General features: G+C 55.1%; 1 protein-coding gene across 1 annotated transcript in view; it reads right to left on the bottom strand.

The window, feature by feature from the left end:
- Nucleotides 1-14,878, bottom strand: part of SRRM3 (serine/arginine repetitive matrix 3) — a 55,757-nt gene that overhangs the window by 4,710 nt on the left and 36,169 nt on the right. Inside the window, exons 5-12 of the mRNA XM_019646837.1 lie at nt 14,775-14,855; nt 14,205-14,234; nt 13,695-13,757; nt 13,549-13,584; nt 11,640-11,690; nt 11,016-11,123; nt 10,472-10,649; nt 3-148 (exon numbers count right to left, since the gene is read on the bottom strand). Of these exons, the coding sequence (XP_019502382.1) occupies nt 3-148; nt 10,472-10,649; nt 11,016-11,123; nt 11,640-11,690; nt 13,549-13,584; nt 13,695-13,757; nt 14,205-14,234; nt 14,775-14,855 (693 nt within the window). The remainder of the gene's footprint in view (nt 1-2; nt 149-10,471; nt 10,650-11,015; nt 11,124-11,639; nt 11,691-13,548; nt 13,585-13,694; nt 13,758-14,204; nt 14,235-14,774; nt 14,856-14,878) is intronic.

The raw sequence follows: 14,878 nt of genomic DNA, 5'->3' as shown, positions 1-14,878 counted from the left end.
GCCTGGCCGGCCCGCCCGCCGCGCGGCCTCCTCTGCCCTGCGACGACGGCGCCGAGCGCGGGCTCGGGCTCTCCTTCTCCCGCGCGGGCGGCGTGGCTGCGCCGGCCTCCGCCTGGTCGCCGGCCCTGGGCGAGGGCGAGCTGGGCTTCTGACGGGGAGAGAGGCAGAGAGGGCACGGGGGAAGGGGAGGGAAACGGGGGGACAGCGGGGACAGAGAAACGGAAGCAGAGATACAGAACACAGAGAAGATGGAGAACCCAGAGGAGAGAGAGAGGCAGAGTCAGAGGAGACGGAGAGGAGAGATTGGGGCAAGGCAGGGAAACAGACAAAACGGATTCGAGGAAGCCGAGAAAAAGAGCGGGGAGAGAGAGAACAGAGACCAAGAGAAGAGAGAGAGAGCGGGCGGGTGGGGGGAGAGAAGGAGAGGGGGCTTTCACCGGGCCCAGGCCGGGGTCTGCCAGTCCCGGAGCATCGCACACACGGTTCCCCGCGCCTGCCCTGCCTCTGCCTCTCCTGAGTGTCCACCTTCTGGCCTCAACAGTGCAGCTCATGCAAGGTTCTCAGCATGCAAAACACAAGAGGGACGGAGCGGTGGGGGGCGGGGGGCTGACAGGGAGGGGGCTCCAGGACGGGCACGGGGGCTGGCATTGCCCCCTCCCCGATGGGACGGACGATCCCAGCAGAGAGAAGAGAGAGGGCGGGCACCGGGAGGCCGGGCCAGTGCCAGCCCAGCAGACCAGGCTCCCCAGCGCTTGGGGGTGGGTGAGGGGATGGAGGGGGCACACGGCACACAGATGGGGGTAGGGGCGGGGCTGGACAACTGAACTCAAAACTGAACCGAAGAAAGGGAAGAAAAACAGAAATAAAAAACAAAATCCACAAATGTCATTAGATACCAAAATCAAAAACAATGTCTGAACTCCTGGGAACTGACATTTTTCTGGTAACATTTTTCTTTCTTTGTTTTCCGGCCCTGCAGAGACCTGTGGAGCTGTCAGTAGCACCTGACTGTCTTTCTGTTTCTCTCTTTTTTCTTTTTCTTTTTTTTTTTTAAGTTCTGATTTTTTTTTTTTAGTCCCTCTTGGTTAACGTCCACTTACCAATAAAGTGGCACTTCCTCCTTTAGTAGGTAAGATGTGTAAGAGAAGGGAAAAGTGTGGTAGCGTAAGTTCATCATTAGATTCACAAAAATGCAAGAGAGATAGAGAGAGAGAGAGAGAGAAAAACTCAACCACCCCATTCTAGGCCAAGAGGAGGCCACACTGCCTCTGGAGGAAGGACTGGCAGCGCCTGGCTCCTCCGGCCTGAGCAGGCACCTCCTGGTTGACCGCTGGATAGAGATGTCAAATGTTTTTCCAAAAGTGGAGTTAGGACACAAGGATCTGGATACAGAAAACCTGAAAGGGCACCTGGTATCTTCAGAAGAGCCCTGGCTGGGAACGAGGGTCCTAGAGCCTGCCACTACCTCACTGAGTGACCCTGGCCAAGTCACTTCCCCATTCTGGGCCTCAGTTTCCCCATCCACAAAATGAGAGGGTTGGGCTTTGTATCCAGATGTTCTTTCCAGAGCAAATATTCCAGGTTTCTCTGTACACCCCTGACCACCCTCTCCATCCTCCTCCCTGCACAGAACTAACCCTCCTCCTGTCCTTGGGTTTCCATCCATCTGATAACAGTTGATTGCGCTTGTCTGTTTATAAGCCTGTCCTTCACCCCCACTCCTACCCCAGTCACCAGTACCAGCTTGACTTTGGGCACCTCCAGGGCAGATCTGGTGTTGAATTCAGCCCTCTAACCTCAGTTCTTATTACAGAACTTAGCATCTAGTAGGGTCTCAATGCGGTTTGCTGAGGAAGGAAGACATGCACTTATAAGGGCCAGGGCCAAACCAGGGAGTCCTAGGACAGGGGCAGGGTCCTGGCCAAGTTCTTTAGGCAGGTTCTTGGGATGAGAGAACAAAACTAGCTGCCACCCCTCAGGGTAACTTGCTGCCAGGGACTGGAAGGCAAGTGGTTGGCATGGCCCTGGTGCTTCTGCAGGGGACAGGGTGTGCCAAGGCTTCTCTGTGCAAGCCTGGATCCAGCCTGGGCATGGAGGTAGAGCCAAGAAGCCAGTTCCATTGGTGGAAAGACACAGCCAGCTCGTGGCTGGTGGCTGAAGCAACCAATGAACATCAGCCATAGCAGGTGAGAGCAGCTGACCAGAGCCATATGGGCCATGAAGACCTCCTCTTGGGGGAGCCTGGGGCCTCTGTCTGGGGCAGAGGCAGGCATAGGTGGCCAGAGTAGATATTACTAGGTACCAAGGACCCCTCTGAGCACCCTGAACCTAGGCTAGGAGAGATGGAGTCTGGGTTGTTCAGCCATGGCCTCTCCGCGATGGCAGTTCTGTTCTCTCAATAGACATTACCAGGAGACACTGGCTCTCCAACACATACACCGTCCACCCCAGCCGGCACAGCTCCCAAGCCCCCAGCACTAGGATCTGTCATCCAGCATCCTTTTCCTTCCGGAGAAGGCAAATGAGAAAGAAGTCTCCAGGTTCTTCAGATTTCCAGTTTCTTTCCTATCCCCTGGGTTGTCAGAGTGTAAAGTGAACAGATACTAGGTGGGGGCATGGGGGCCCCCCGGCAGCCAATGCATACTAACCCACACCCAAGGAAACACTGGACCTTGCCTTTGCTTGCTGCTTTGGGGTGGGGGTGGGGCAGCAAGACAAGGGGGCATAATACTAAACTTGGGAATTAGGATCTGGATGTGAATTCTGCTCCAACAGGAATTAGGGCCAGGATGTGAATTCTCCAACCCAGACTCTGGATTTGAGCCACTACTTCTGACTCCAGGGAAGAGGCCAGCAGTGGGGAAAGAAGACCAAGGGCCACAATGTTCCTTCCCACAGGGCCCCCTCTACTTCCCACTTTGGACTGGGAGTGGGTGGGAGTGTTAGGCACAAAAGGGTGGATACCCACCCTCATCAGGTTGCTGTCCCCCACCCTGGGCCAGACCCTTTCTGCTGATCTGGACCCTTCCTGCCAGGCATGGCTTGAAGTCCAATCTCTTCTCGATTTTCCTCTCACCTCCTCCAAGCCAACAGGCTGCCATAGCCCAAGATGATAGTAATTGGACAAATGAGGCAAAGTGAACATGCTGGAATCAGCCCTGATGCAAGTTTGCTGTGAGGCCTTAAGGAAGTGACCTCACTCTAGGGCCTCAGTTTCCCTGTTGGTAAAATGGACATAACTGGGGGTCTTTGCTGAACAGAGTGGGCCTGTTAGGGGTTGAGAGGTTCTTTACAGAGTACAACTGACTGACTGTCCCCTCACAGACCAACAGGGTCAGAGCAGTGCTGGAAGGCCTGGGGCCCCATACCATGTCCCCCAAGTGCTAGGATGGCAGAGGATGGGAGGAGGGTGCTGCTGGGTAGGTGACAGCACCTTCCCTGCAGGAAGATTCCTAGGGCCAATCTCACCTTTACCCTCCCATCCCTCCAAAAGCCCTCATGCAAGGGTCGCCATGGTCCTGGCCAGGGGTTGAGCCTCATTCACAGCTTGGCTGGGTCTCATCTTCTCAGGAAAGATCAAAGCCCGGACACTATGGACTCTCATGGCTGGACAGAACTGTGGTGCCAAAGATCATCAAACATCTCTTCTGGAAGCCTGCACTGTGTAGCCCCTGTCCCTCTTGCCTGGAACTCTTTTCTCCTCTTCCCCTTCCGGTCCCTGACTCACAGCCTAGCTAATACCCTATCTCACCTCCTCTATAGTCAGCCCAAGGTCACCACCTCCAGGAAGCCTTTCCTGAGCCTCATCCTGAGTCAGATGCACTCCTCTATGATCCCGCGGACCCTTGCTTGTTCCTTCAGTATGGACTGCGCTGGGATGTGCCAGGGGCTACGGTAACAAGCAGAGCTCCCCATCCACAGTTCAGCTTGTCCCCTCATCATTCTAAGTGATCTCTGTCTTCCAGCTTGGCAGGTGGGGGCTGCAAACCCAGGTCTGCCTGCCTCTCCCCTGGCATGGACATGCAGACAGGGCCTGGCACAGAGAAGTGCTCAGCAAATACTTGCTTAGTGTATGTGTGAATGAATGAATGAATGAAGGAAGGAGACCTCCTTGCCTCTGAGCCTTGCTCCCAGGAGCCCCTCTGTTCCTTGATACCACCTGCTCCCCAACATCTTTTCTTTTTTTTAAAGCTTCTTGTTTTAATGAAACTTTATCTCAGGTTAAATTTATGTGATACGTAAACAACGCTTTGACTTAGTTAATTGGTAGAAAAAAAAGTACAATGATATTGGTTGATTATTGACTTCCTGTCTGACAGCTTTTCTTTTGCTTATGTAAGAAATTTTCCAGGGGAAAAGACAACGGGAAGAGAGTAGCAAGGAACAGTGTCCTTGCCTGATCCTGGTATTCTTAAAGGCAAGAATGAGTAAGCATCTGGGACAACTACCTGCTTTAACTTGGCATTTGAGGATTCTGTTTCTGGGTTCCTGGTCACATCAGATACTCCTTGAGGGTGAGGCCTCCAGGCCCCCCATCAGGGTGGGACAGTCTCCCCATCAGACCAGCAGTACTTTCTCCCTCAGTGAACAATTTCTTTATCTGCACTCCTAGCACCACTCAGGGTTGAGGAATGTTCTGAGTGGCTGAGCTTCTCAGGACCTACCCCTGGGATCTACATGGGGGGAGATGAGGCCTTCTCTTTTCAAAGCTGTGTATGGAGGCCCAGTGAGGCCTCACAAGGGTTGGGATGTCAAACTTCTGTAGCTGTCCAGGTGGGCTGAGGAGAGGGCTGGCTGCTGCTGTGCAGATGAGGCAGGAAACAGTTTAAAGGGCAGGAATGGAGGGCTGGGGTTCCTGAGGACCTACCTCTGACATGTGCCCTCAGTATGTCCTGGATGAGCACTGGGCTGGGAGTCATATGTCCCAGGACCTAGCCTGGTTCTGTCCTAACATCTTGGGTGTATTGTTGCCCCTACTGACTATCCCTTCTAGATCATTCTGAACATTCAGCTCACATTCAGAAGATGAAAGGATGCTGGGGAAGGAGGAGCCCCTGTCTGGACTGGGTAGCTGAAAGTTCCCTCCATCCCCCGAGTTGCCCCCCAGAGACTTTGCTCAGTAGGTCCTCTAAGTCCAGTTCCTGCTCCTGGCCAGCTCACCCCCCACCCAAAGATCAACCACCATCACATCCCAAAGATGGAACTGTGAGGTTCAGCTCTGGTGTCAGCTGCTGCCCCAAAGTCTGGCAGCTCCCATCTTAAAGGTCCACCTGCTGCCAGGGCAGGGCCTGAAGGAGCCCCGTGGGCCCGGATGGTGCGACAGGGCTCTTTCCCCAGGTGTGACCTCAGCCAGAACTTCCTCCAGGATCTGGAGGCCAAAAGGCCCAGCACAGGCCCCACCACCACTGCTTATTGCCCATGTGGGCCCCAGGGGCTGGCAGGGGTGAGCAGTGAGAGGCAAGAGGCTTAGCAGCTACTCCAGACAACAGAAATCAAATTGGCTCAACCGCAGCATAGAATTCAGGAAGGGAACACAAACTTGGAATGCTAAACCACACAGAAATGCATTCGGACAACAAAATGAGAAAGAGAGGGAGTGAAGGGGGGTTGGGGGATGGGGGTGGGGTGGAGAGGAAGAAGGAGCAGGGACGGTGGAAAGGAGGGAAGAGTGAACCAGAAAAGTTGTTGGGGAAAGTCAAGAAAACTAAATGACAAACCAGGAAACACAGCTTTGTAGCTCATTTGGAGAAAATGCAAGTTACAAATGAGTAGTCACTAAAATAAAGAAAAGGGAAGGGGAGAAAACCAACCAGAGCGAGACTGAGAGAGAGAGAGAGAGAGAAAGAAAACCACATTCAAACCAAGCAGAGTGGTGGGGCTTATCTGGAGATGGGAGCGAGCGAGCGCACAGCTGAGCTGGGATACCTACCTTCTCAGTGGTCAGGGACAGGAATGCAATAATAAAAAAGAAAAGAAGGTCTCCGCATTGGGAATGCAGAAGGGGGAAAGACAGTGATTCTAAGTTGTGCTCCCCCCTCTGAGTCAGCACGTGGGCAGCCAAGTGTGGCTTTCGGTCTATTCCCAGGGAGGGGAGGGGGCTCCTGTCCAGCCATTTCTGTTCGCTCCCCCCACCCCCCACAGGCTCCAATAGCCAAGCTTTTCTTAACTCTTTAAACAACAGAAAACTTCCAGAGGGCATGCAGGAAGCGGTGGATGGAAGCAGAACCACAGTGGTGGATGAAGGAGGGGCTGGTAGCATGGGGAGAGAAGCCCATTTCAGGGGGAGAGATGGAGAGAGATTGAGGAAAAAGACAGAGAAACACAGGGAGAGAGAGAGGGAGAGGGAGAGGGAGAAGGAAAGGGAGAAGGGGAGAGAGAGAGAGAGAGAGAAAGGGAAAGAAAGGGAAAGACAGAAAGAAAGGCAGAAGGAAACAGAAAGGTGGACTCAGCCAGAAAGAAGAAAGAGAAGCTGTTTCAACAAGGCCAATCAGAGTGGACAGGTGGGGTGAAAGGGGAACTGTGCATTTAAAAGGGAAGGCAACCACAGATTCGATTTGGAGGATCGATCCTGCCTCAAATCAACCCCACTCCTTTTCCCCCTGGCTTCAGCATCATTTTAGCAAAATTCACCCCTCCTGCCTCCTCTGGCTTTATCCTGGAAGAAATGCCAAGATGTCCCTATTCTGACTGCCCCACTCCAGCCATGGTCACTGCTCTTTCCTGGGGGTGAGGAGGAGGGAGGCCTGGGATGAGGCAGGTTAGGGAGTGCCATGGACACTTCTTCCTGAGGTCACCCTAGGCTGCCCATTTGAGCCAGAGACAGGGGCCAGCGAGAGTCTGGAGGCCTTGCTCACAACCATCTTTGGCACTTTCAGCAACCGGTGAGGCTTCCCTCAACACTTCCAATGCTGAGGACAGGTGGAGCACTACTTTGAAGGCTGCAGACCCTACATACCCCTCCCTATCTGGCCAATATGCTGGGCCTTGGGTTCAACATCTTACACTTCCTTCCCACAATGTGTGACTTCGAGTAGCTCCTTTCCCTGTCTGTGCCTCACTATTTCTTTCTCCATCTGTGTGTGAACTGAGGGCTTAGGGCTCCCTGAGTTGCTGATACAGCAGTCATACAGAGTCAGGCTTGCATAATGCCAGGCTCATCTGCACCCTGGTCTCTGTGTGCACCTGTGTGCACAGGCCTCAGGACTGGGGGGTGGAGAGAGCTGGGAGCCTGCCATTGACATCTGGGCTCCCCCAGGGGGAAGGCAGGAGCTGAGTCCTCCCAGCATCCACCTCCCAAATCCTCCTCCCCCTACTCAGGGCTCCTAGAATATGCCTTCCATTGACCACCCTCTCCATATTTTAGCTGTGGCTGGCAGTCAGAGGTGATAGGGTCTCCTTTTGGATCTACCTCTAAAATGCTGTGTGACCTTGAACTGGTCATTTGACTTCTCTGAGCTGCAGAGAGCCGTAAGCAGCAGAGCCCAGAAATCCCTTTGGGGGTTCAGTCCTGGCCTGGGATGGAACAACATAGAGATAGTGGGAGCCAGCACCCCACTGGTTGCAGTCTCAAGACCGGGATGAATTTTTTTTTTCTTGCCTGGGAGTGTCTGGCTTTGAAGCCCTCACCTGAGCTAAACTCTCTCAGGTGTCTTCAGTTCCGTCCTCCAGGGCCTCCTAAGGATCTGAGGCCAGCACAGAAGGTGCAGAGCAGCCATTTTATACTAGATGGAAGCGAAGCTCGCTGCCCTGGGAAATTCCTCCAGTGACTGGGACAAGTCTCTCCCTCCCTGGGTCTCCCAACTTCTCTCCAGGGTTCCTTATATACAGGGACACAGATGCGTGATCTGCACCACTTGTGTTAGTTTGAAAGCTGAGGCAGTTTTACCATGTGCCCATGCCCTGGGTTTAGGAGAGGGCTGGCTGCTGCAGATGAGGCCGGAGCTATTGGCGTGAGGATAATTTTTTAAGAGTTATCTTCCCTTTTAAATTCTGATTACAAAGGAAAAAATAAGTATATAGAGATATGTATATGATTAATGTTCACTTGAGATTCAAAAACCATCTCTGCATTAGGAGGACAGGCTCCCATAGTAACACGCACAAAAGCAAAATTCTAGAACAACAAAGAAGATAGAAAACCCCCAAAGGGATAGTTTGCATTTCTGTACATTACAAAAGGGGGGGGGGGAGAAAAAAAGAAAGGAAGGAAAAGAAAATACAAACAAAAATAAAGTAATAGGAAAAGTTACATAAACTTCCCCACCCTCTTCCCTTGCCACTAAAGGAGAAATGGAATCACAATATTACCACGTTTCAAATGGGAGGCTAAAAAAAAAACAAACAAAAACATAGACGGGGTTAAAAAACGGTGAGCTTTTCTTTTTCCATTTGTCTCTCTCTCTTTTTTTTTTTTTTTTAAAGGTAGTGTCCAAAAATACCACCCCCAGGCTTTTCCCAAAAGGCATTTTTGGTTACTGGCAAAATCTATGACCCACCCCCATCTCACCTTCCTGAAGGCCAGAGAGAACTAGGCTTATTTTACTCCTAGCAAAGGCTTTGTGGGCAGGGAGGGGATCAGGGTGCAGGTGAGAGGCAGGGGGTGTTCTGAAGGCCCTGATCTCCCAGGGCCCAGAGGGTAGGGAGAGGATTTGGGGACCATGTTTTGTGAAAGGAGCCACCAAGTGCTGTTTCCTAGAAAATTCCCAGGACAATGTCAAAATGGAGTTGTGTTTTAGGAGGGAGACAAGATTGGGGTGCTGCAGAGGCTTCCTCCCCCTGCCCGGAGGCTAGGCCACCTTCCCTGACTACTTGCTCCTGGGCTCTACCTAACTGCTGTGGCCATTTTGTCTGCACCTACCCAGGGCCCTTGTGGGGGCTATTGCTCAAGCCCCCAAGGCTGGGGAGGAGACCAAAAGTGGGAAGGACCTCCTTTCCACCCCGGCTTGAGAGAACCTGTGGAGAGAACCTTTCTGTACCTCTGAGGATGGGAGCTGGACATGAGGGTGTGAAGCTCCCGCTAGCAGGTGTTTGGGCCTCTGTGCCCATGGGAATGGCGGGGGGGAGGGGGGCAGGTTGGGCATCATGTCTGGGGCCTGTCCCTGTCCTTGCTGCCCTCAGCTACCTCTGCATGCCCCCTCCCACACCCAAGACAGATCCAGGGACATTGGTGTGATCTCCACTTGACCCAACCAGGCCCCTCTGAGCTCAGGAGCCTGGCAGGTGGGGGCAGTCAGGTAATGTCCTTAAACAAAAGTTAACCTTGAGACCAGGAGCCTTTTGTCAGGTGCCCTGGGCTTTCCTCACTGAGGCTGTGGGACTAAGGGTATTTGAGAAAAGAAAGGGAGTGAAAGGAAAACAGCCAAAAATCAAAATGAAATTGACCGACACGTACATGTTTGCTGCTGAGACCTGAGGTCTGGAGGGGAGCAGCTCCCCCCTCCTTGCTGAGGCTTCTGGGGCAGCCTGCAGGTCTCGGGGGGCAACCTGCAGGCTGCCCATCCCCAGTGCCCTGTGTCCACCCAGTGCCCCTGCCAGTGCTGCAGCCCCTTCTCCCTGAGGGGGCCTCTACCCTGTACTCTAAGATCAAAAGACAAAAGGTGGTGTGGGCCTCCCCTGGGGCCTGGGAGAACCCCCACCCTGGCCCAGGCCATCCAGCTGCCAGCTCCTAGTATCACCATACCTGCCTGTGGGTCTCAAGGAATCTGTGCCCCTCCTGGAAGATGGATGGGGACAGTTTTGGGGGTGCTGTTGGTGTGGTCTCTGAGGAAGCAATGGGTACATTGGGAGGTGCCCTAGGAAGGATGGGCCATGGGAAGTGGAACCTGCAGGGTTGAGACACCTGTCCAAGCAAGGGCAGTGCTGAAGAAAACAGACTCTCCCTGAAGCAGGGACTTTAGAAATGCAGCTCTGTGGTGGCAAGGGGACTGAGATGGGGGGAGGGACTTGAGAAAGGGGGAGGGGGCTAGTGAGGGGGTTGAGGGAGAGAGGATGCTCTGAGTAGAGGAAAGGGCTTGGTGGGGAGAGGGGGGCTCCCATCCAAGTGATGCCCAGAGGAGATCCTATCTCTTGAGTCCTGTTCCTATAGCCATGGCCCCTCCCACCCCAATATGCCTGGGGGAAGGAGGCAAGAGATCTTGGTTCCTCTCAAGCTCTTTATCCAAATGGCTGAGTGCCCCTGTGGTCAACCCTCTCTAGCCTTCAGTTTGCCAAGCTCAAGGGTGGCCCAAGCCTGCAGGGATAGGGGGGTGGGGGGCTCACCCTGACACTAAGGCCAGGTGAGCGCAACAACCAAGCACTCCTGGCCGCTCCCTGTTGGGAGGGCTCATGGGACGGGGGAAGCGACCGGAGGGAGGTGTGCAGCGCCCCGCCCCGTTACACACTCACTGCCCCCTGCCCGGCAGCGACCCGCCCGGCCCCAGCTCGGCGCAGCACGCGCGGCACGGGAACCGTCTGCAAAGCGAGGCGTACGTACATTGGGCAGGCTGTGCGCCGAACCTGGACGGCCCCCGTGCGCTCCGCTCCGCTGCCTGTTGCCGCCGTTCTGCTGGGGCGATCCCCATCCGCTGCCTCCCGACGGGGAAGGCGACCGGCTCCCGCTGGACCGCTGGCTGCCCGTCTTCCGCCGGTCGTCTCTGTGCTTGGGGCTCAGCCTAGGGGCAGGGGACATGACGGGAGCCGGCGTGGGATGCCCCCTCTGCAACAGGCCGCCGCCCCGCGGGAAAGGCAGCTCCCCACCTGCTCTCTCACTGGGCCAGGGACCCTCCCATTTAGAGAGCAAGGCCCCAGCCCTCACACAGCCTCGATTTCCATTCAAGATCTGGGCCACCTTTGGGCAGGGGCCACAGCTCTTCCTTGTCCAGTTCCAGGTTGGCATCAGCACTGCCCTGGTAAACTACCCACTGATTAACTGCTGTTCTATCAGTCGGGCTCCCCAGCCCTTGGGGAGCATTTAATCTGCAAGTCCACTCCCCCTAGCACAACCGCATCTGGAGCCCTCTCAGTGGCCCACAACCTACCTGCTGGGTGATCTGGAATCACTGTCCTGGGAGGTGAGTGAGGGGCTGTGGGAGCTGCCGCTGCTGTGGTGATGGGACCTCCGGCCTGGGGACTCGGTGACATGTGGCCTGGGAGAGAAATCAGCCTGTACCAAAGTTCCGCTTGACCTCCCCATGGGGGATCCCTGTGAAGGCCTGATGGAAGCCGCTGCTGACCACCATCCCCCCTCCCCAGTCTCCTACAAAAATAAACAAACGCTGTCCATTCTGGCCTAAAGCCCAGCCAGTTCCTGTGGGTCATTTGTGGGAATTTGGAAAAGGCACTGTTTTCTCCAGACAGCTCCAGTCCCTCAAGATCTCACTCACCCCTCAGCTGGTGCTCTTGTGATTGGAGAGGTGAGGGAGCGGGAGTTACAAGACTGACCTGAAAAGACCTGGGACTGGGAGGCAAAAGGCCTGGGTTCCAGTTCCAGCTCTGCCACTGAATCACAGGGGCTCTTGGCTTACTCTCTGGTTCTAAAATTTTCCATCTGGGTACAAAATGAGCTGTCTCCAAGGGCCTGATTCTGTGATTCTAGATGGCCAGGTTTGCTGTGGGGGGGAGGGGTGGGGCTGAGGGGCTGGAGAGTGGGGATGAGTGCTCACCTCTTCCTCTCTTTGTTCTTCTCTTTTCTTTTGCTCTTGGAGCTTCGTGATCTACAGAAAACAGAGACTACAGTGACAGCACAGCCTGAGCCAGGCAGCGGGAGGGCGGCCTCCTGAGCCCTGCTGTCCCCCGGTATGGGTCTGAGATTTGTTCCTCTCTTCACCTCAGCCTCCCTAGCAGGTATGGACTTATCCATTCCATCTCACTGCTTTGGTCCCTCTCATTAGGCCAAGTCTGGCCCAGTCTCGTTCATCCTTCTCCTGTAAGTCTTGACCCATGATCACCTCCTGCCTTGGTCCCACCTGCTGTGCCCTCTGGGAGTGCTAAAGGTGATGTGGCCACAGCCCCAGAAGAAGGGTGACTTGCCCTTATCTTCTGGCATCAATCTCTAGACAGGGCCCTCTGATGAGTTACAGGGCGGGGAGTGGTCCCTCCATACTTTGTGTTCCCTGTGCCCCAGGTCCCCTCATATGGGGCCCTCCCAGGCAGAGCCCAGGTCTCCTACCTCTCTGTCCTCTATACTGTGGCCCAGCCTGGAGCCAGCTCACCAGGGGTTTTAGGACAGAAATGCTTCCCTTTGGGCATGATCTCCCTGCTTTTGGGTTACTCCTCTGGACCTCCATCCCATTCCACCCAGCTCTCTGGGGTGGGTTCCACAGCCCAGTTCCTGCCTTTGACAAAAGGATTGAGAAGCTTCTGATTAGCCCTCTAAGGCCTCAGCCCATACCCATAGGTCTCTCAGCGCCACCCTCCCTGATGCCACCAAATTCCGCCTCAATCCTTCCAGTCCAGAACAGGTGCCTTCGTTTGACCAAAACTGAGGTGATGGATGCTAAGAAACATCAGCACATGTTTCTCACAGGAGCAGAGTGGGTGGGGGACAGGACTGGGAGTGGGGGCAAAGGTTTGGGTTCTAGAACCCATGTTGCCTGCTTTGGGCCTCAGTCTCCCCATCTGGAGCTGGTCTAGCCTAGCTCATCTCTAGATCCTTCCCAGGACTGATGAAAGTTGGCCTGAAGATATGTGCAAGCTAATGGTGACTGCTGGGTACAGCAGGGGCCCACACTGGCCCATGAGAAGCGGTAGGGGGAGGAGTAAAGTGGGAAATTGGGGAAATTGGAGGGCCATGATTAGGTGTTTGTAAATTTAGGCTCCTCCCCCACCTGGCAAGTAGCCTTGGGCAAATTCCCACTGCAAGAATGGGGCTGGGAGCTCTGCCCCTCCTCAGGGCCGCTGGGAGGGGTTCTGGCTCCATGCCAACCATGGGGATGTGACTGCCCCATATCTTCTTTTCCTCCATGCTCAGTGCTCTACTTCCTCCACCCCATTCTCTGCCTGGGCTCCTGCCTTTCGCTTCCTCCTCTTTTCTCCCCCAATCCATCCTGAACAAATCACTGTCCTGCTCAGAGCCCCATGCTGGCTCCCAGCTCCGCTGGGGTGGAGCCAGCTCCCTAGCCTGGCAGTCAGCTGGGGGCTGGTACTTGCCCCTCAGACACTCCATCTCTAGACACAGCCCACCCACCACATCTCTTACCCACTGAGGTTTCCTTCTGCCTCACATGCCCTTTCTCTACAAATTCAGGGTTCTAATGCTTCTGCCTTCCTGACCACTCTACTGACACACCGCTTGGACATTGGACCGCTGTGTTGACTGGAAATTCTTGGGGCCTCCAAGTCAAGGCTGACTCATGGGGCAGAGAACTGCAAACAACTCGCCTTCATCCCCCTTCCCCCAGCCTCAGTGCCCTGCCTGGTTCTAAGAAGGAGTCCCTGGAGAGGGAGGCTTGAGCAGGGCAGGACCCTCACCACCCCCCTCCCATTATGGCTTCCTTGGGGCCTTGGTCTCTGCAGTGGGGCACTAGCCTTTGTCCACATCCTCCTGTCACACCTTCACAGGGCACTGCTCACCTGTGCCGTCTCTTCCTCCTGGACCCAGAATCAGACCTGTAGAGCCATAAAAAGATTCTCTTGAGCCTGTCTGGGGTGACCCAGGGACATCAATCAGGTCCTGGGCCCTATGGAAGTCTGAGGAATCCCCAGGGGAGGGAAGATACCTGTCTCTGCGGTGCTTCTTCACACTCTTTTTCTTCTTTCGCAGGGGCGAGGAGCTCCCACAACTGCAGACACAGGGGTGGGAGATGGGTTCTAGTGAACTGGGGCTCAGGATGGGGGGGGGCAGCTGGAAATGGCTGAGGAAGGCTGCATGCTTGGGGCATCGAAGCTGGAAAGGGGGTCCCAGGCCATGAAGCCAACTGCTTGTTATACAGAGTGAACCAAAGCCCACAGGGTCTGAAAGATCCCTAAGGGTAGCTGATGAAGCTGCCTGTATTGTCCCTGATCACCCTTCCAGCCCCCTTGACATTGCAAGAGAATAGTTTCAAACCCAAAGGTTAGAGGCTGTAATGGTGAGATTTCTGGCCTCTGTGGGGAAAAACTGGTGGTGTCTAGGGTCCAGGCCCTCAGGTGCCAGGCTCCTGCCTCTGGGGGATGGCCCTGGGATCTTACCCACCCATAGACACACACCCCCCAGCCCCACCTGGTCCTTGCCAGCCTTCATCACTGACCTGCACTCTGAGTCTAGTCTTCTCTTTTTGCTGAGGGCCAGGGGAGAAAGGACAGACAGTTGGACAGGGTTAGTTGGAGCCCAAAACGTTAGCCAGGGTCTCACTCAGGACAGGGGACGGGGATCTAGAGATGGGGAACCACAGATGAGACCCAGCCAAACCCCTCCTCCCCAGGCCACTCACACTTGTGATGGGTGCAGGACCGCTGGGGGAGGGCGGAGGGTACCCCGCAGGTGGACTGAGTCAGAGGCAGGGTCAGTGTTTCTGGTTCCGAGGCGGGCGAGTGCCCACGTGGGGGACTCAAAGAGGGAAGGGGACTTGGTGAAGGGGAGGAACTCATTGGGGGTGGGGCTTGGTGAAGGGAAGGGGGTTGAGTGAGGGGAGTGGTCAGTTAGGGAGAGGGCACTTGGTGGGGGGGCAACACAGTGACGGGGAGGGATTCAATAAGGGTAGAGGGGCGCAGAGAGGGCAGGCTCACAAACGCAGCTTGGGTCCATGCGGGCCGAGAGCTGGACACATGGGGGGACCCGCTCCGCCCTACCCGACCCCGCCGCCGGGCGGCGCTCTCACCGGCTCCTCCGGTGGCCACCTTTCTTTTTCTTCTTCTTCTTGGGAGGGGGCGATGCCGAGCTGCTGGACCAGTGCTTGGTCCTGAGTGAGAAGGGGGCGGGGTG

The sequence above is a fragment of the Hipposideros armiger genome, unplaced genomic scaffold (assembly GCF_001890085.2).
Source record: "Hipposideros armiger isolate ML-2016 unplaced genomic scaffold, ASM189008v1 scaffold_107, whole genome shotgun sequence".
Lineage (NCBI taxonomy): Eukaryota > Metazoa > Chordata > Mammalia > Chiroptera > Hipposideridae > Hipposideros > Hipposideros armiger.
This window is presented reverse-complemented; position numbering and strand designations above follow the sequence as displayed.